This window comes from Rhynchophorus ferrugineus, unplaced genomic scaffold (assembly GCF_030347505.1).
Source record: "Rhynchophorus ferrugineus isolate W39M unplaced genomic scaffold, kcgeb_rfMv2 rfM11, whole genome shotgun sequence".
Classification (NCBI taxonomy): Eukaryota; Metazoa; Arthropoda; class Insecta; order Coleoptera; family Curculionidae; genus Rhynchophorus; species Rhynchophorus ferrugineus.
In genome coordinates this window covers 12,084,540-12,107,762 of record NW_027472590.1, presented here as the reverse complement: position 1 = coordinate 12,107,762, position 23,223 = coordinate 12,084,540, and the positions used below count along the sequence as shown (strand labels likewise).

The window sequence follows — 23,223 nt, the reverse complement described above, 5'->3', positions numbered from 1 at the left end:
AATAATCGAATTATTTTATTTTATTTTTATGCTGTGTTTTATTTTTGATTTTTTTGTTATATTTTTCAATCGATAAAACAACCTGCATTACGAACTACAGGATACTCTACGTGATATAATCCAAAATGTCAGATTTGAAGCTGTATTTTCTTACACACCGTCACAAGCATAAATTAAAAACAGTCATACTCAGGTTAGAATGATTTTGAACCAACTAATATCAAGCCAGAGGAAACCCTACTTTTCCTTGATCACTACATGACCTAATCAACCGGCAAGAAATATTTTATAATATTAGTTTTAAAATAAAATAATGGGATTAAGTTAGTGAATACTGCTACAACACTACACCAAATATTATTTTAAACACTGATACAGATACTATTTAGCTAATACAGAAACATTTAATAATTTAATATCTGGTATTATGATACCGAAATTGTTATTATTAGAAAAACGGATGTTGTTTTTATTTAATCGTACCCAAAAAGGATATTCTTATTTAAACAGTGCTCGATATAAACACGAAAACATATCTATTTAAATAAATAACATTATTAGTTTAAGACAAGATGTAGATATTATAAATGCGGTGGTTTAAATACACGTTATTTTCACAACAGTTCCAGATATATTAGCTATATAACAGACTAAATACCACAACTGATAGAAAGCAACAGCAAACTTTGTATGAGATTGAGTTAAAAATGTTACAGTGAAAATAAAATTGAACTCTGCAAATGTTTTAGTTTTTGAGAAAAATGAAGCTAATGAAACGGAGGTTGCTTAAATTCATTTCGAAGAAGAAATTGAGATCCAGAATAGTTAGATTTACATGTAAGCAAATGGACAAACTGTATCCTGAATGCGAATATGCTATGCCACCATCATTTTACTCATAATTTAAAGGTACGTCATTTATTATTAAATATTATAAAGTATATTTCTTATATTGTGGCTTACTGTACCTCTAATGTTATTGTAAAATAGATATTTTAGAGAAAATATGTCTTTTAATATATGTTTATAATACATATAGTTTAAATGTATAATCTGTAATGATTATCGATTCATACTAATTGATAATTACCAACTTTTTCCCCTTAATTCGAACTAATGCATAAATAGGTAACAACAGATAAAAATAAAAGCATAAAAGTAACAGAAAGTTAATAGAACAATTAATATTATTATGGACTGTAGTTCATTTGTCGTTTTTTATTATTGTACTTGATACACTGATTATATTATTGACTAATATTTATGAGTTGCAATATAAATTGTATTTGTATTAGTTAAATACAGCTTAACAGCTTAATAAAGTGTATTGACAAAATCTAGATAGATCATAAAGTACTATTGGTATTTCTCAATGTAAAAAAAATATTGCGGCTATATAAGATTTGTGTAAAAGCCACAATCCACCGATGTTTTTAATAGTTTTTTTTATTTCCTATTGTACAGACTCTAAATATCAATTTGAAAGAGTGCAGATCAGAAAATATTTTATAGAATGAGATAGACGTCAAACAAAAATAATATCATAGAAATACAGTCCTCAAATATTTTCTGCAGTATTATTTTTTCAAGAAATATAATTTAGTACAAGTATCCAGTTCCCTGACAAATCTGCAGTATTTCAATTGTAAGTTTCTTAACAGCACCAAACTGAAAGGTTTGTTATATTTTTCTTCGCAATCTTAGATTAATTCTTTGATTAGTTTCTAAATCTTATAACATAATTCTTGTAACAAGTTTTCTTGTTAAGTGATTGGATAGTAATATTTAAAATAAAAAATAATTAATTAAACTTAAAGTATCTTCATATTATATCTTGAAATGAACACGTATAATTTTTGATAGAGGTGCATCCTAATTTTTAGCACGGCAATTAAAAAAATACTTGAATGTTAAGTACATGACTTATTTATTATAGATTTTCGTTTCCAATTTAAAACATAGGAATATTGCAGCAGTCTGCTGTAATTTTGTGAAGATCACCGACATGCACAAACACCTGGTTTTTACTGATTGTTCGGTAATTATAAAAAAGAGAACCTATATGGAAACAGATGATGCAAACTAGCACATTAACGGCAATAGACTACCATTCGTTGTCATCTTTATGCCTGCTCCTTTATTTCGCCATGATATTCGTATATTACCACAAAAATATATATCGCAAGATCAATGGAAAATTATATATGTTCTCCGTTTTTACATGATATAGTAAATGGATCTATAACACAGCTGAAATGTTAAGAGGGCACCCTGGTTAATAATTTAAATTTTTGTTGCATATTATTAAAGCTTAAACATGTTAAATTTATCAAATTTCAATAACAAATAACCTATCTGCAATAATATTTTTCGCAGTATATGTTCTTTTTCATTATAGTTAAAAATTGTTTCATATTTTTACTAAGTTGCGACATATATAGTGTCCCTTACTATCTCCAGAGACTGTTCCCTCGCGTAGATTTATAAAACATATTTTTTCAATTTTATGATCCAAGTTGACAATCAGTCAGGTCAATTTTCAGTTTTTATTTTAGTATTAATAAATATAGCTCCTTAAACGCATTGACATTTTCACTAGTATTATATATATTATATATAATATTTAATTTTCATATAACAAAACAATATTATAACAGACTTGAGTGAGTAAACATCTATATAATGTTTAATAATACAATCTAAACATTGTACTCGTGACGCAACTAAACATAAAATCATAATGGTTAAAAATCCGAATATTTATTTAATTTAGTTAGATAAATATACTGTTTTCGTATCCCTAGCATAAAACAGGATACAGTTAAATACATGTCCAAAAAAAACAAAAGCCTGTTGTTTTCCATGACGACTTAACAACAAGAGAGTCCTCGAAATCCTCTAATAACTAATTAAATAATAACAATTTCATTAAACATTGTACTGAGAGTCATCGCATTGAGATATTACTTTTCGTGGTTACAAGATAGGTAGATAATATTATCAAAAGTAAAATACTAGAGTAAGTCTAGTTCTCACAGAAAAATGGTTGAAATGCATACAAAAAGATCACACAAACATATGATAAGAATACTCGAGACTATAATAGTATAGAATTTATCATAATGAATATCATAGCAGTCGTAATAATTATTAAGAATGTTGCAAATGTAACTTGAACAAAAATGACCAAAGATCAAAATTCGTATAGCTATTCTGCTGTGAACAAGCATGAAAATAATCATGAAGAAAAACAGTTTCAAGAAGAAATTACTGAATTAGGTAAACTATTTATAACGCATTTTTATGTTACTGATATTTAATTCGTTTTATATGTTATAGCTCCAACAATTGGTATAAGACATTTGCAAGTTCTTATTTATTTTCTACTATGTATAACTGCGTTTGGATTTCGTGTATCTTTATCAGTTGGAATAGTTGCCATGACAGATCCTTCCACTACTAATAATCCAGATATACCCGTAAGTATCAGTTATTCGTAATATAGCTCATAAAATAAGATAGTAGAACAAGTGTAGCTCGTAACTTTCCTTTTACTCTTGTTATTTGTTGCATAATGCTGAAAGTAGGAAACTAAACACCAACAAAGCAGTTCAAGACTTATGTTAAGGTGTCTTAAAATTTCGCCATATAAAAGGTACTGTTCCTACAATGTACTACAAATTCAGAGTGTCACTTTGACCAATAGTTTAACCATATTGTTGAACTCAGCTTTATAGAATATATTAATAAGCTATTGGTCTATCGCATATTAAGTTGCCATGATATGACAGTTCACATAACTAATTTAATTAGTACAGACATCAATAGTTTGAATTTCAACCAAATGTGTAACCAAGCAAACAATTGTTTCTCGCCTGTTGTCTACTGACCTAATAAAGGGTGGGGGAACTTTCTAGAAATCCGATATTAGTTTCCACAAAGTAAGAATTGACATATATTCAATAAAAATATCATATAACTGATCATATCATATGATCACAAAATATCATATCATATAACTCAAATACGTTGAGTTGACTTTTAAACTTTGGGATTTAAGTAAACGTGTTTTTCATGTGAGAATTAAAGTTTTAATGGTAAGGCTTTATTTATATTTTTTTTATTGTAAAACATTCATTAAAGTTGTCTAAAACCGATATTTTAATGCTGTTAGACTAGTGATATCAAGATCTTCGTGTATTTTAATGCCAAATTGAGTTGACCTTAAGCAGTAGCAAAACCAGTAACAGTTGAAGATAATACGACAGATCTATAAATTAATAATTTCAGTTATAATACCCCAGATTTTTCCAATTTCCACAAGAAAATTTTTCAAAAATGTACATGTACTTTAACTGATATAACTGATATAATAATAATAAGTTAGTTTTCTCATTTTTAATTCTTAAAAAATATATGTGTGCTTATAAGAAAATATCCGAGCTGCAATTAAAAAAACAGATTTTTATGATGAAAAATTTATGTTTTCATGTTTTTCAATAAATTTCAAACACTAATTAATAAAAGGTACTATGATCTTTTCTGATTTTCTAGGTAAAAACTGAATTTGATGAATGTAAAAGTGATTATCACAAGACCATTTTGAGCCAATTTATATTTAACATCAATGAAGATTCCATACAATCTGGAAACTTCAAAAATACTATGTAATTACTGAGATAAAAATATTTATTTTTTCTGATAGATATCCGCTCAAAATAAAAACATAACTTCAGTTAAGAGTGCTATAACGAAAATTCAATAAAACTCTGATAAACTATCTGGTAAATTAAAGTAAATAATTTTGAAAGAGAAAATTTATTTGCAGACATATCCGGAATGGAAAGACAAAAACGTGATATTGTCAGCATTTTTCTGGGGCTATATCATCCCTCAAGTATTCGCAGGTTGGGCCGCCAACCGTTTTGGTGCCAAATGGTTTCTTATATCCGCCTTTGCAGTCCAATCGATTCTTTCTGCTCTAATACCGGAAACTGCAGCACGATATGGCTCTCGAGGCGTTATGATAAGTAGAGCGCTACAAGGGTTCACACAAGGATTCATCTACCCCAGCTTAACACACTTACTGAGTCAGTGGGCCCCCACAGAAGAAAGATCTAGACTGGGAACGATAGTATATGCCGCAGCTCCATTTGGAACCGTCATAGCCATTCTTGTGACAGGACTAATTTCATCCAGTTGGTACGGATGGCCTTTAGTGTTCTACCTTTATGGTGCCCTTGGATTGTTGTGGTGCGTTATGATGATTATTCTGGGATATGACTCACCTGCTGAACACCCGAAAATTACTAAGGCTGAGAAATTATATATAGAAAAAAGTTTGGGACATACTGACGAAAAACCAGTAAGTATCAAAAAGTAAAGGAATAAATAATAACTAATCTCTTTTGGTATTTATGTTTAGAATCATCCAACACCTTGGAAAAGTATATTTACTTCGATTCCTTTGTGGGCACTGTTCGCAACACAACTTGGATTCAATTACTGCTTCTGGACTATGTTGACTCAAATACCAATGTATATGAATTTTGTAATGAACTTCAACATCAAGCAGGTAATGCATTTTGATTAATATTCGCTGACGTCATGTAAATGTCAGATCAACGAATATTTTATCGGTTTCAATAAAATATTCCTTGTTCTATTCCTATTGTAGTACTATATATCAATACTAATTAATGAATGTGGAAGAAAAGAAAATTCCCTCAGATTTTGATAAGGGGCAAATAGTAAGGATATATAAAAAGGGTGGTCAGCGAAATATAGTAATTACAGAGGAATTACACTACTAAATGTAGCCTAATACAAGAGAATATTGAACAAAGAAACAAGATTGAAGAGAGGAAGTTATCGTAGTAGATTCTCAAAATAAAACAACTACAATTTAGATACTAAAACTAGAACTAAGCATACACTAAGATCAGCAAGTGAAAAACTAAAAACTGTTAATGTGGGTTTATAAATTAGTTTTATGTATATTTTTTTAAATCTACAGTTGTATTGTGAAAAATTGATACAATATAATTTATTCAAAGTATTGTCAATCGATACCCACTACCTTTTCCCATCTTTTGGGCAATTTACCTGTTAATCTTACTTAACTTACGTTGCTTAGGCAAGTTACGACTCATGTCGGAAAAAGTAGTAATCAGGTCAAAGCAAGAAGTAAGGTCTGGAGAATGGGCCGGCTAGGGTGTTGTAGTTTTCAATTTAATGTTTTCAAATGTGTTTTCACTAGTTTACTTTTGTCATGCTGAGGAATAACATTGTTTTTATTTTCCACGTATTCCGGTCCCTTTTCATGCAGTACTCGTCTTAAACGCATCAATTGTAGTCGATAGCGAATCCCATTGATGGTTCCAATTATTTTGAGCAGCTTATATTATACCAAAACAAGCTGATCCTGCCAAATACAAAGCAATATATTGGAGCGATGGATATTCGGTTTTTCTGTTGATGTTGATGCATGACATGACGATGGTGATTCCTTGATTTTCTTTGACTTTGAATTATCGTTATGGATACACTTTTCGTCACAAGTAATATTACATTGCCAAAAAACTTTTTTCCCAAAAGCCAAAAGCGTTTCAATGTCTCTTTGCTTCATTTTATACGACACAAAATATCCAAGCTTTTGGATTAATCCCATGTTTTTCAAGAGATTGCAAATTACTTCTTATGCTACTCTCAAGAAATTTGCATAACGAGTAATGCCTTCAAATCTTCATCCTCAAATTTATTAGGCTGTCAAAAACGCTCATTGTCTAGTCACCACTTTTAAAACCTCGAAACGTATATAGCATGGTCACTATAAGCTTCACAAATTATTTGATGACCTTCAGCCGCCTTTTTCTTATATATATATATATATATATATATATATATATATATATATAGATCAGAAGGTGGATTAATAATATATCCAGATAATCTTATCATAATAATAGCTAAAATACATAGAGAGAATAAAAAACAAATAAACTCTGAATATACAGATAGATATGTCGATAAGATATATAGATATAAAGATAACTAACAACTGCTAAAAAGTAAATATCAATCAATATTAATGAAACAAGAATCAATAAAACTTTAAAAAATACTAATAGTACGTAGAGCAATCAATGACAATGAAAAAAGAAATCCGTAAAATGTTAAGAATAAAAGAACAGACAATAAAAAGATCTATACTAATGACTTCATAACAGAATTAGACTATAAATTCGAGAAATAAACTTTAAAAGCACAAAGTGGTCACAAAAATTTTACAAACATTACATTACTTACATTACAACTACTGAATGAATAATAGCAGGAAGACCAAGTGTGAGGTGATTAGAACATATTACGTATAATTTGTTAAAAACAGGAATGAGAAACAAACAAAAAAGGAAATAAAACCGCGATATTATACAGACAGGTATGTCGAAATAAAAGATAACTAATAATTGTTAAAGGAAAATATACCGATAAAAAACAAGACCTGGACAGAGAGTTATCAACTCCAAAAGATTTAGAAAAAAACCCAATCATTTTCTATAGTTTTATTTTCCCATATATTCATATATATAATAAACTTTAATTTTCAGAACAGTGTATTATCATCCTTACCATATCTGACACTGTGGCTGTTAAGCTTCGCTTTCGGTTTCTTATCAGATGCCTTGGTTAACAAGAATGTAATTTCTCGAACTAAATCGAGGAAAATATTCAACTCGATTGGTAAGAAGTACTTTTAAATAAAAAATTTACGCAATTAACATTATAAATTCGTAATTTTAGGATTACTTGTACCAGCTGGAGCTCTGATCATGTTGGGTTATACAAAATCAGACGAGTATAAACAAGCGGTTGTTTTGCTGGTGATATCAGTCGGTTTTACGTCAGCTTGTTACTCTGGATGGACGGTGAATCACATGGATTTGTCTCCAAATCACGCTGGTACTCTGATGGGTATCACCAATGGTTTCTCACAAGTAACCGGAGCTATAGCACCTTTAGTCGTACAACTGTTGGTTACCAATGAGGTATTTTTTAATATATGAAGAATTATTTCGGCATCCAATTATTTAAAAATATTTTCAGAGAGATCCATTGCAATGGCGCGTCATATTTCTGATTACGGCTGGCTTCAACATAATCACCGGTATTATTTTTGACGTATTTGGATCAGCGAAGGTGCAGCCGTGGAATAGTCCAGAAGAAGATGAGGAGAAAGGTCACTAAGAGAACAAGAACAAGATGATATTTATATTTTTATTTATAAAAATTATAATAAAATAATTAAAATATATGATAAATTTGATTCCACATATCGACTGTTATCGAGATTGAAGTCGCGAAAACCACACAAAACTTAAAAGTAATAAGTAATTTCACGATAGTTTGTAGTGAGACAATTCAGCTGCGTGACCACCAGACAAGAAAAAGACTAAATAATTTTAGTTAACATTGATGTTGGGTACATAAAGGAGGTATGCAATTGATGAACATTAATTGCTTGTAAAAGTTTATGGTAAGACTAGTTGTAAGGAGTTGCTTCAAAAGATAACACCTATAGCTATGATAATGTACCAGTCGCAGAGTTAGAAGTTTATACATAGACGAAACAATCATGATAATTACTAAAATACATTTGAGAGCTCTAAAAAAGCACATATTTTTTTAGCTATCAGGTGGCTTTGGAACTTTATAACATTTGATCAAAAACATGATCATAATCACGATCTCTCTGAATTTTCCGGTATATTATTAGTGATTGTACTTAATAACGTAATACGATTTGGCAGATATAATTACACACTGCTATCACAGAAGCCGATCAATGAGTTCCAACTTGAATTTCCTTAAAAGACAAAATATGTCTCGAGTTGAAATTCAAAAATTAGAGGATTAGAAGTAGGAAAAGTATGAGCCAACGAAGGACAATACACTATTGATTCATTTTTGACCTAAATATATTAATGTATACTCCCAATTGTTAATCTAAGCTAAAACTAGTTAAGACATTACAGTTTTTTGTTACTAATAAAGAATTATTGGTTATTAACCTATTTAGTATTTTATATTATACATTCACTACAAAATATTTATTTTAGTAGATAGTTAGGATGTACGGGTAGTGATCTAGAAATTAGCTAGAATGAGATACCTAGCCAATTATTTAATCAAAATATCCATGATAAATGATAATCTATTGGTTTAAATGTAGTCAAATGGGAATATGTAAGATGATATGTTATTTAGTGTTCGTTATCTATCCAAAAGTCAAGACTTATTGCTTCGTAAAAACTGAATTGCCGCTAGAACCTAACATAACTTATCGACAAGTACAAAAGGTTTCACATACATCTGATGAAGGTGAAGGGCAAATATGTAAATTCAGAGATTTCAACAGTAGAGTAAAATGAATGCAATAAGCGAAAAAAGAAAACAGGGACAAACATACGGAGATATGAAAGATGATAACTGATGAAAAGAGCAAGTCGAGGCGGCTTTTCCATTTTCATGTAGACATTTTCATGAAAAAAACCTACGGATTTTGTAAAATGAAGAGACATTCTGCAAAATTATATAACCAGCCCCATTATAAATAGATATATCTATCAATAATCACTACTACTTGATTTAAATGTATCAATGCCAATTTATAGACTCTGGTGCAAATATCCAAAGTTTTCGATGCTAAACTCACTTTAAACCTTTAAAATAAAATTTACTAAAATTAAAGGTTAAAGCAAAAAATACGTACTCGTCTGTCGAAAATATGTCATGCTGATACAAATTCGCTAATACCTGTAGGTTATGTTGTTACGATCTGGCCTTTGAGAGGTTTTCTGTAACCAAAATAAATAACAGCAAAAGCATAATGAATTTTGCAACAATTATGTCACAGGTAATTTGATCTGTGATTACTAACGAAAAATGTACAAGAAAGAATAATTTCAAATTAATACATCAACAAATACAAATCACTAAAACAGTTTATTAACGTTTTTTTTATCATGAAGAGCTATTACCATAAAAATTCACCTTAATTGAAACCATATTTATATAAGCTATCAAATTTGCTGACTAAACTAGCGGTCGTTAACGGTAATTTCAATTAAACACCATTCGAGTGTATGTAAATACGCAACCTGAAGGGTCTGTTTTACCCTTTTCCTTTACATGGCAATATATCAAAAATAGCATCACAAACACCAAATTCTGATAGGGTGAAAAAGCAGTTATGTTCCGTATTCGTGTTGATTCAACAGTCAATTTTATCTGTCATTATTTTATCAATGTAACGGCGGCGTAATATTGGTTTAATAACCTATTTTTTTATATCTATATAAAAAAGGCAGCTGCTGTCCTATATTTTGCTCCACGCGTTTTATTATAATACAGCTACCACCACCTGTTGCTTTTCAGACGAGCGTATTTCTAAAAAAAAAGTGTGCCAAAATGGTGCGTGTCTCAAACTTGCGGCACAGTATTGTGTTGTTTTGTTAACAATGCAGTTCACATTTCCTACACATTTCTGATAGGACGAATTCTCATTAGCTTAAAATAAAGTAAGATATTATATGGGGTTAGGAAAAAATATAATAAACGCATTTTATTCATATTTTCGATTTCGATTTTTTTCATACAATATTAATACTAATTAATGATAAATGTGCAGTTTTGATCGATGAATTCGCATCACTTTGTTTAAAGTTCAAGATTACAATACAAAATTAGTAAAAACACTTAGTGGCTAGCGGTAGATATTATTTAGAAGACTATCTGAAATTTATATTTTTGAAAAATTATTGATTTTTCAACGAAAAGAATTACTTTATCTACAGAAATAAAACCTAAATCATTATAACTATATATTATTAAATAAAGGTTATTTAGTTGCAATTTCGTAGTTTTCCAGAAACCTTACTTTCAAGTAAAATATAAGACTAACTAACATAAGACTTACTACAAATATTTCCTCTGGAGCTCGAAATTAAAACATCTTTATGCAGAGGGGTATTATAGTCGTAATTAAATAAATAACATAAAGCCTTAGCATGTAACCAAGAGCCAATACTAGCTGAAAATTCTCGGCCTCCAAGACTTTTTATATTTTTCTTAACATTGTAATGGAGATGTAGTAGTTTCTTGTCTATCTGACTCAAAGCTGCTCCAGAAAAGTTAGTGTTAATGTTTTCGTATATCAATTATTTTATAATGTTATGAATTTATGTTTTTGTTTTCTCTCATATTGTAAAAAGCAATATCTGAATATCATTAGTTTATGTTAAATTGCAATATGTTTGGTTTAATATCCCATAACAATAAATCCAATAAAGTTAGCAGCAACAAAAATTTTTATAATAAGATATTTACACCCGAAATTATTTTAGAATCAACAATTGTCAATATATTTTTTATGTGAAATCTACATGTATAGGATTCGTAGCATTCACATTTATGCGAAAATTCTTAATCCACTTTAGATGTTATTGGCCGCTGTTTGTACACTATTATAGTTCAGAGAATGTAACCATTGTTATTCCTTTAAGTTTAGGAATATCGTATATAGTTGTGTACAAAATCACTGCGTCGTGGTATACTATACTGGGTTTGAAGTCGTCACCGTAACTTATTCAGTTGATTAACAACTTATATTTGATACCATATTTTGTCACAGGCTTGATCCCGTAATAAATCCAAACTAATAAACTAGAATACGATGCTTTTATTCAATATCTGGTTTAAGACGTTGACAGCTTCTCGAATAATTTAGTTACGATTGGTAGCAGTGGCATTGGCCGATATGATGTTTTATCATTTACCTGTTTAAGAAATCATAATAATTTCTGCAATCTTCTACAACACTGGCACGGGCTTTTTTGTAAGTGGCAAAGTATTTGGCCATTTATTATGATATTATATCCTGGAGCCTTTTTGATATTGTAATTTTTCTGAATTTCGTTGACAATTTCCTTTTCCAATCTCTAAATTTATTACGCCAGTCGCAGTCTATTGTTTTCCATCTCTCACCGTAACTAAGTTTTAAGTGTTATTGTCAAGTTGCTCAATATTGTTAAGTTATTTACTATTTGACTACACAGCATGTTTACCTTAACACTTCTCAATAATATTCAAATGAGGAGAGCCTGATTGTCACTATAAAATTAGAATATTATATTATGAAAAATAGTCATTGAAAACTTATAGAAAACCAGCACTTAACACTTGTTCCAACTAACAGTTTGTTACATAAGTTCGCGTGATCTTTTCTTAAATCATAATAATAAAATTTATAAATGCCGGCTTGGTGGCGCAGTGGTAAAGGTGATGGGACGGTCATCCTACTGTTGTGATAGCCGCGGGTTCTCATCCTGCTGGGGCATGGTCGTAAATTTATGTTTGTGATTGTTTAAAATTTGTGAATGTTCTAGGCAAGGGTGTAAAATCCGACAAGGAAAATGATCCCAGTCACGCCAGTAAACACGCTGGGTAAGACCGGATCTCTTCTGGGATGATTTTTAAAGTTGGTCACTCGCCAGTCGGTAGGTTTAATGCTGAGGGCCGTGGTTCCGAGCCCACGTTAAACTTTAGGCCCAGTCCAGATAAACCCATAGTTGGTAAAAGAAAACTTTAAAATATATAAAAAAATGACAAATATTTAAATAATGATTAAATGATTTTAAATTTCAGACAGCTAAGTGGATGAAGAAATACATTATGAGGTTTTATATGTTTTGAAGGAAAGACAGAAATACCGCAGTAATAGTTCATATTACTAATTATTTAATTAACTAGTAAATTTTCCAATAATATTGTACTGCTCAATAGCAAATTCTTTTCGTATAAGGTGTTCCTCGTATACATAAGGATAAAATCGCATAAATTAATAAATAAATATATATTTTGTAAAAATGTCTATCAAAATAACCATACTATATAGCCATATATAACTAAAATAATCATAACGTAGAATTTGGGCTATTGCCCTTCGTAGATATTTTTATTGATGTTTTAGTTCTTACATTAAGAGTTTTTCAAATAATTTAAATGTTACTGGTAACAATAAGATAGGTCGCCGGCTTGGTTGACGCAGTGGTAAAGGCGACTGGCGGGTCCACCTACTGTTGCGATAGTCGCGGGTTCGAATCCTGCTGGGGCGTGGTCGTAAAGTTATGTTTGTCATTGTTTAATATTTGTGATTGTCCTAGGTAAGAGTCTAAAATCGGACACGGAAAGTGATCCCAGTCATGCCAGTAACCAGGCTGGGCAAGACTGGGTGTCTTCTGGAATGATTTCTAAGTTGGTCACTCGCCAGTCGGTAGGCTTAATGCCGAGGACCGTGGTTTGGAGCCCACGTTAGACTGTAGGTCCAGTGTAGATAAACCCATATCTGGTAAAAGGAGACTTAAAAATATTTAAAAAAATAACCTAGGTCGTTATTTTTTACTTTATTTGATGATTTTCCAAATATTGGAAATATAAGTTCACACATCTTTTAATCATTCGGCACATATTTTAGTCGGAATATTGAGATTGGTCGGTCAGATTGGAAAGTAATTGTTAAGCACTTAATAGTAGTTTTGGTATTTTGGTCGGTTTAATTTTTAGCCGCATTCCAAAGAAAATAATCACTCTCTTCATCGCCTACTAAGTTCTTCGAAAATTCAAAATGTTCTTCATTTTTCGTATTGCGAATTTTCTGCTTGGGTTCTTGACCCACTTTCTATTCTTATATTCACAGTACGCTTAATCGATTGGTACTCTGGTACATACCCATTTTTTAAACTGAAAAAATACATTTCCGTACATAAAGAGATGCCCGTTTTATTTCCGTAAAATTACTAAACAACATAATATATACTAATAGAATATATTCTAATGAACGTGTGAAATTTTGAAGATATAAATATGTATACAATGATCCTCAATCAATACTCATACCATCCGATCAATAGGAGCTATCAAAAAGTAACAATGTTAGCTCCCTAAAAAAATCTGTTATTAATCCATGCATAATATGTTGCGTATTCGCAACTAATTTTCATGACAATAAAACTGAAACCAAATCGAGCGATTCCCTTTTCCCTAAATTTATTACGTCAGCCCCAGCCTATTGTTCTCCATCTCGCATCGTAACGTGAACTAGATCTTCTAGTTTAAATTCCTTATTGTGATGGTAATGCCGCCCTTTGTGACGCCTATCCCATCCAGTACTCTGGCCGAAATTTACCTGGTCCCTTTTTTTTGCAAATGGTCCATGTCAGGCCCCGACTTTTTAAAAGTTTTTTCCTCCGCTCTCGATTAAACATTTCACGATGATTACGGTCGTATGACGGTGCATATCCGGATAGAGGAAGAGCTAAAAAATCTATGTGTGTGCCTCGGATTGGGAATATTTTATGGAATATTAACATAAATTTGATTTGCATAATAATAAGAGCGGTTGTTTGCATTAACATAAATGCGATTATGAAAATTCTTACGAGTTCCTTAATATAATCGTCTTTAAATGATGGGTATTAAATTAAGCAATTAAATAGTACTTTTAAATGTTACGTAACCGCGACGATACCTACACAGAGTGTTGGTTAAGTGTCGTAGGCATTACGTTTAGAAATATGTCGTTTTTTATTGTCGGATTAGGATTGTGAATACGATGTCTGAAATTATGTTTAAATTAATAATCCAAAGGTGTTTTAGTATTAAGATATTGCTTACAATGAATATTGTGCTTACGTTATTGTTATTGTCATATTATTTTAAATTAGGAGTACTCGTTAGTCCTTATTATGTTTCCTAAAGAATAACACTTACTAACTAAAATAACACTTCCCTCGTGATTTGTTTCGAATGCTCTGATTTCCTCAATGACAACAATACATTTCGGGTCTCTATTTTGAAATATTTCGATAATATTCATATTTGTTTTCGCAGGACATCCCGTAATTTGATATGGTAAGTCCATAATACAACCACCTTATTATATACTTTTTCTGACTGCTTGTATTTAGAAATATTGGTATAATATGTTTTAATTAATATAATTATCAATCGTTTTCTAAAATTTTTTCCCACCTTTTAGCAACATGATGCATCGTCAATCATCGTTTCATTTTTTCACTTCTTCAGCAGTTTGGAATCGTGTGCTAGTGTAGCCATGCTGCATTGATCAGAATAGGGATGCAGAAAAATATCGTTATATCGATATTTTGGACCGATATTTTTTTGGGCGTTATATCGATATATCGATTTTTTTGCAGATATTTTTCGATTTTACTATTTTTTAAAATATCTAAAGAAATATATATATATATTTTTAGGCTAATACTCACTATTTTTATTTTTTCTTAAAAATAACGATATATTTTTTGTAAAATATCGATATATTTTATTCAAAACTTCAAATTAGTTGAATTTCAATTTTATTCGAATTAATTTCGATCACCGCGAACGAAGAGATCTTCGCCAGAAAAGAACACTACACGTACCGTCGAAAAATAATTCATAAGATATTTCATTTTCGCATGCCAATGTGAAAAATTTGGTTAAAACAAAAGAATACAAGGATTCAGAACCAAACGATGAAAACCGTCAAATGATTGTTGGGGACCGAAGTTTTCCGAGAAGATCCGAACGGCCCACGTTCTTTCTTGGTAACATTTAATGGTTTGTGCATAAGGTTTTTTCCTTTTCGTATTTTTTTTTTCAATAATGCTTGTAATTCTAATAGTCTATAATTTTATATTCTATTGTCTTGAGTGTCTATTCTAAGAACCAATCTGATGGTAATATACTTGTTCGTTTTATGTTTGCTTTCAGTTCTTTCAACTGGAGTTTTTCAAATAATTTTTATATCACACTAGTGGTTTATAATGGTAATGTAAATTAACATAGTGCTTTTTTATTTACAGATTATTATGCAGAATTTAAACAATCTTCTTGTCATATGTCGTTAGAAATCGAACTTTGGTATGCATACTCTAATCCCACTAATATTCAGAGTGTTTCTTTGAATATTATACATTGTAGTACCTTGATTTTTATCATTGATTAAAACTTAACATATTACGTTAAAATTTGAATAGAGTAACCAATTAATGTAGTTATATTTATTTTGATCATTTTATATTACGTAAAACCATTTCTAACCTATATATTATTGTAAAGAAAGCCTCACATTTTAATTATTATTTAATTAATGTATGGTTAATAATTTAATAACTAAATGATTTTATAATAATTTTTAACATTTTTAATATATAAAAATCACGTTGTAGAATAAACCGATCTATATTATAATAGACCATTCCTGATATAGATCATCATAAATATTGAGTAGTTCCTAAATAACAACATGATTTTAATATGGAATATTTAATCACGTAAAAGCCACTTTATCGGTATTTCCATTCAATAAAGAATATTTAATATTTTAACTCAATAAAGAATAATTATATGTATGCTACTTGATGATAATTATGTTACGATATATAGAAGTGATTCGACAAGAAGGAAATGAATACCACAATAATTTAACCAAAATATCTATAATAGAAGATTTACATGGTTTATAATATTCAACGCTAAAGAAGAATTAATTTTAAAGAAACTAAATTAAAAGAGCGCATATAAAATTAATTAAAATGTGAAATTATTACGGAAAATCATTAAACAGAAGGATAAATCATACTAAAACGATGAGTTGATCTAAGACAGGGTCTTTCTGTATTGATAACCAAACAAAAAAAAGAAACCAATTTTTTTTATATACAAAACATTAATGCTCCAAAAATTGTAAAATATATCTAGAAACTATATTTAAAATTGCCTTGTTAAGTATTAATCATGCCTAAAAATCCTAAAACTTGAATGTTAAAATTAGACCAAACATTTTTCAACCGAATGCTTACTTCAATAGACCAAATGTGTTAAAATGATACAGCCGGTTCGATAATTCATCAGTTCAAGGACTCCTTTGACCGTGTGTCAGTCGATTATGTAAGCTCTTCAGACCGTGAAAGCTTTCCAAAATTTTGCTAATGCATTCACTTAACCCTTACGCAAATGCCGTCAATAGAGGCACAGGCCAAAGTCCTACTACCTTTTGAAACTCAATACGTACTTGAGCTTTGTTCGTCATGTTTGCCAACGTTACCGAATAAAGTTAAATGAATTCGATAGCGAAAGGATTGTAACGGTCAAGTAGGTGCGTTTTCTCTGAAAAATTTACCTGAAAATTGCGTCAAAGGTTTCGGACCAGGTTCGTTCGGCAAATGTTTTCAACGTTTATCGGATTATTCGTCACAAAAGAATATTAGTTCGTTCTGGTTTCTTTTTTTATGCAATGGTACGCCACATTAACCTAGAAGAGTGATAATGTATTGCTTTGAAATCTGTCAACCACTTACTCGTTAAAATTGAAGATTCATCATGAACAAAATAAATCAATATACGTCAAACATCCATTAATTTTATTCTACCTTAATTAGTGTAGATAGGAAATTAATGGAATAGATAATAATTAATCCATTGTTCAGTATTTTTCAAGTTCAAAATTTCTATAACCCGATTGTTTGTTTCTATAGTTTGTTTAGTACGCCATTTTTTTGTGTCTGACATCGAGTACGATCAGCATTTTTAATTATAACCAATATTAATTGAGTTTTTTCCTAGGAAGAAACAACCCAAGTTAGCTATATTAAGGATATATGTGTGACTCAGCATTGTTTTTACCTGCTTCGTGTACAATTATTTATAGTGAGTATTTGTAATCATATATATAGTTATTCATAGGAATATAACAGAAGAAATCACAAAGATATTACCCACACATCCAAATGTATGTATCCAAATTGGGCGGTGACAAAATTACAATGGAGGTCATTGGCAGTTCAATTTTTTCCATAATATACAGCTGTACTAAGTAAAAGTACTTTTCGTATACAATATGCACTAGTTATTCAATAGGTACTTGCTAGAAATATATCAAGATCGCTTTTATCTCATGTAATTAATTACTTTAAAATTATTTATTTCACTATAATTCTTTCACTTGACTATTAAATTAGTTCATATATAGTTTAAATCCGTCGTAAACTACTACATGGTGATGGCATCCATTTACTTGTATTTATTCAAAGATAGGTACTTATTAAGCAACTGATATTTGACTTTTGGAACTAGCAGTAAACATATTGATATTCTATCGATAAAATCCAGTCAAAATTGGTTCCAATATCAACCCTAAAAATGGCTTTTTCGATACAGTTGGCCAAAAACTACTTTTTTGAAAAAATGCCAGATTATGTTCGTTTGGATTATCACTTATATGAACCAGTTCTGATAACCATAGTCTAACCTAACAGCAAACATATTGAAACTAAAAAATGATTGAAAAGTTTACTAATATCAATTAAAAACTAAAAGGCAAAACGAAAGATTTCCCACAAAATGATTATAAAGAAACAAAATAATTAAACGCAGTAAAGAAAAATTTCAATAACAAAACTGATTTTAATATAAAGCAAAAAAAAACAAATATGACCAACAAATAGGTGAAGGTGGAAAGAAACAAATCAATATAATAGAAAATAGTATTAAAATCAATATAAGTGCCCGAAGTTTAAGAACAATATCGAAAATCCGAAAGAAACTATTTCTCTTTCAATTCTATATTAGAGATATATTAAATAGATATGGCAGTACTGCAGGAGGAAAATAGTGGCACGAAAACTTTGGAGTGGTTTATAATATCCACTACATCTTGTAACGAAATGTATAAGCAGGAAAGACATTTCAGGGAAGAGGAATTGAAGTATTGGAAGCATCGAACAGTGTTTTAAAGTATGGTAGAAACGCTTTCGTTCACTTCAAAAGATGTAGAATAGGGCTTCAATAGTTAGCTATATTAAGGATATATGTGTGACTCAGCATTGTTTTTACCTGCTACGTGTACAATTATTTATAGTGAGTATTTGTAATCATATATATTGTTATTCATAGGAATATAACAGAAGAAATCACAAAGATATTACCCACACATTAAAATCAAAATGTATCCAAATTGGGCGGTGGCAAAATTACAATAAAGGTCATTTGTAGTTTAATTTTTTCCAAAATATACAGTTGTACTAAGTAAATGTACTTTTCGTATACAATATGCACTAGTTATTCAATAGGTACTTGCTAGAAATATATCAAGATCGCTTTTATCTCATGTAATTAGTTGCTTTAAAATTATTTATTTCACTATAATTCTTTCACTTGACTATCAAATTAGTTCATATATAGTTTAAATCCGTCGTAAACTACTACATGGTGATGGCATCCATTTACTTGTATTTATTCAAAGATAGGTACTTATTAAGCAACTGATATTTGACTTTTGGAACTAGCAGTAAACATATTGACATCCTATCGATAAAATCCAATCAAAATTGGTTCCAATATCAACCCTAAAAATGGCTTTTTCGATACAGTTGGCCAAAAACTACTTTTTTGAAAAACTACCGGATTATGTTCGTTTGGATTATCACTTATATGAATCAGTTCTGATAGCCATAGTCTAACCTAACAGCAAACATATTGAAACTAAAAAATGATTGCAAAGTTTACTAATATCAATTAAAAACTAAAAGGCAAAACTAAAATTTCGCACAAAATGATTAAAAAGAAACAAAATAATTAAACACAGTAAACAAAAATTTCAATAACAAAACTGATTTTAATATAAAGCAAAAAAAACAAATATGACCAACAAATAGGTGAATGTGGAAAGAAACAAATCAATAAAATAGAAAATAGTATTAAAATCGATATAAGTGCCCGAAGTTTAAGAACAATATCGAAAATCCGAAAGAAACTATTTCTCTTTCAATTCTATATTAGAGATATATTAAATAGATATGGCAGTACTGCAGGAGGAAAATAGTGGCACGAAAACTTTGGAGTGGTTTATAATATTCATTATATCTTGTAACGAAATGTATAAACAGGAAAGACATTTCAGGAAGAGGAATTGAAGTATTGGAAGCATCGAACAGTGTTTTAAAGTATGGTAGAAACGCTTTCGTTCACTTCAAAAGATGTAGAATAGGGCTTCAGATACTGCAACCCTATTCTACATTTACCAGTATAATCGAAAATCTATAAAAAGATAAATACGGTCAATAATATAAAAAATTATGCTTAATATATAACCATAATGTTTTAAAAAACAATAATTAAAATGAACAATTATATTCACAAAAAAAATAACATAAATAATAATAATTTGAATCTTATATAATTATCACTAAGAAAATTAAAAAAATTAATTTACAGTAGTGTACACTGATGATGTCCCTTCTCAGAAATAGAGGACATAACCGACAAGGAAGTACTATTAAAGGTAATATTATATTATTGTATGAGCCTACCTACTTCAGAAGACAAGAGTACACAGACAAATATTTATAAGTCCATTAGGGAGCCTACCTTAGATGCCCCAATTTAGCTAACTTGACAAACATCCCTTTAAAAACAATAACGATTCTATTAGAACAAATAGAAATCGTCACACAGTCGATTTCAACGAACACTATGAGAATTTTGTTTCGAGAGAAATTCTATCGAAATTAAAAAAAATTAGTGTCAACATTTAACACCCTCTTTACACGACAAACGCCATAGTAAAGAAGGGGACACAACTTGCTTATTCCCAAAATTATACGTAAATGTACGATCGACGATAATTTACTGGTAAGGGTATAATTTACCCTGCAACCCTTCACCGGGAGTGTTATTCAATTTTAAAATGTTATGTTTTGACAGTTTTACTGAAACGATTTCCTGCTAGCGCAGGGGAATTAAATTGCCTTTTAATAGCGCATCAGGATAATGACAGGCAACAGGAACAGAAAAATAATTATCATGAAATTACATTTAATCACAGGTTTCTTGTTGTTGTTTCAAAACAAAAGTTTGTGTGAATTGTAAATTAAATGTTGAGACATTTGATATAAATGAGAAAAGAAACGGTTATTTATTAACAAATTAATTATTTTAACCTAACGTACAGAATATTTTAACGGGTTTATAAACGACATACAAAACTATTTCGCCTGTAATGCTACAGAGTAGAGTTTTGAAACAACTCCTACATTTTCTCTACCCTTCCAGTATCGCAACAACAAAACTAATAGTACTGTGAACATAAATATATTTGCAACATATAAAACAAACTCTATGTATTAGTCAACAAATTCCACATATATGTTTAACAGAACGAATACAGAGAAACTTAATTATATCACTAGAAGATTTTTCAAGAAAAATCAGCGAGATATCTCAGCATAGCTTTCGACGGTAGATTAAATTAAAACAGTTATTTTAGACAAAATAATGAACAAAACTGTACTTAAAGTTAAAAAACTATAGTGGTTAGTTGGAAAATGCTCCCTAACTAAGAAACGTAACCTAATATCAAAAAGATTAATTTATCAATCCCTAATAAAATCTATTTAGACTTTTGGTTACAAATACGAGGTTACACAAAACTAAACAGATACGACATGAAACATGAAAGCATGGTTATGTTCTCAATCATTGAATTCAAAGCCGAAGATTGGCGCCAATCACGCCACAGGAACGATAAAGTGTATTAGTGTTACTAATAACAGGTCAATTGGAAGGTCCCCGGCCTACCATAGTAAAACACATTTTTTTTGGCAAAATTAGTTTTTTTTTATTCAACATAATTCCCTTCAAGGGCGATACACTGATTATAGCGACTCTCCAACTTTTCGACAACATTTTTGTAGTACGATTTGTCCTTTGCTTCATAGGCCTCAGTTTCGGTGATCACCTCTTCATTTGACGAAAATTTCTTCGGGAATACGGTGGATCAGGAAGCAATTCGAAACTCAATTCATGAACTTATGACACGGTGCATTGCCTTGGTAAAAAGCAGTGCTTTCTTTTTCTTCAAATGCGGTCGTTTTTCATCGGTTTCGTCATTCAAACGGCCAAATAACGCTATATAATAGTCGCTGTTGATGGTCCTTCCTTTTTCAAGGTAGTCATAAAAAATTATTCCATGCGCATCCCAAAATACAGACGCCGTAACCTTGCCAGCCGACTGTTGCGTTTTCCCACGCTTTGGAGCGGTTTCATCGTGTGCAGTCGACTCGGATGACTGTCGATTGGACCTCGGAGTGAAATGATGGAGCCATGTTTCATCCTTTGTCACATATCGACGCAAAAAGTCAGGTTTATTACGCTTGATCATCTTCAAACACTGCTCCGAATCATCAACTCGTCGTTGTTTTTGGTCAAACGTGTGCTTTGCACAGAGCTTTCTCCTACACAAATATTCGTGAAAGATATGATGTACGCTTTCAATTGATATCTTTAGAGTTTCTGCTATTTCATTAAATTTCAATTTACAGTAATTCAAAATCATTTTGTGGATTTTTTAAATGTTTCCTTCGGTAAAAACCTCTTTTGGGGGCCCACTGCGTCCATCTTCTTCGGTGCTCATTTCACCACGTCTAAACTTAGCATACCAATCCTTGATGGTTGATTTTCCTGAGGGATTGTCCGGAAACTCGGCATTAAACCAACTTTTTGCTTCAACTGTATTCACAACAAAAGTTGCTTCATTCGATCAATGAAATGTTATAATTCACAAACTAGTGATTCCACAGCTGTTATCTTTTGAGGATTAGGGCTAAATAAAAAACATATAGATTTAATTCTAGTAGCGCCATCTATGTGCCAGGCCGAGAACTTTTCAATTGACCTGTTATTTTCAGAATAAGTTAGTCTAATTTAATTTTAATTTGTTGAATATATACTTATGTATGTATCCCATACTCGTCTTGCTTGTGAATTAATTCAAGTAAAAATGAAAAATTTTGACAAATTAATTTATAATTAAAATTGAGGAAAACATATCTGTAATATATTAATAAAGCAGCCATTGACTACTCTGATGATGAAAAAAATCGGGTTTTTTACTTAATGTGAGATGTATTAATTAGTAAAAAGAAACAATAACACTTTAAATAGTATCCTGTACATAAATACAAAATCTTATTGCATTTCCACCAATAAATATTGCAACTTTTGAATCGAAATTACTCGCAACAGTAGGAGAATTTAATTGTTTTTAATAACCCGTCGGTGTGTCACAATAAATACCTTGGACAGGAAGATATAAAATAGCCC

At 30.4% G+C, this 23,223-nt stretch overlaps 1 protein-coding gene across 1 annotated transcript; it reads left to right on the top strand.

Moving 5' to 3' along the window:
- The first annotated feature begins 551 nt into the window (after positions 1-551).
- LOC143205114 (putative inorganic phosphate cotransporter) lies at positions 552-8,312 on the top strand. Its single transcript, XM_076418196.1, has 8 exons — positions 552-688; positions 750-3,279; positions 3,340-3,479; positions 4,829-5,365; positions 5,426-5,575; positions 7,611-7,743; positions 7,804-8,048; positions 8,107-8,312. The coding sequence occupies exons 2-8, from the start codon at positions 3,183-3,185 to the stop codon at positions 8,245-8,247; spliced, it is 1,443 nt and encodes a 480-aa protein (XP_076274311.1). The 5' UTR covers positions 552-688; positions 750-3,182; the 3' UTR covers positions 8,248-8,312.
- Positions 8,313-23,223: the final 14,911 nt, after the last annotated feature.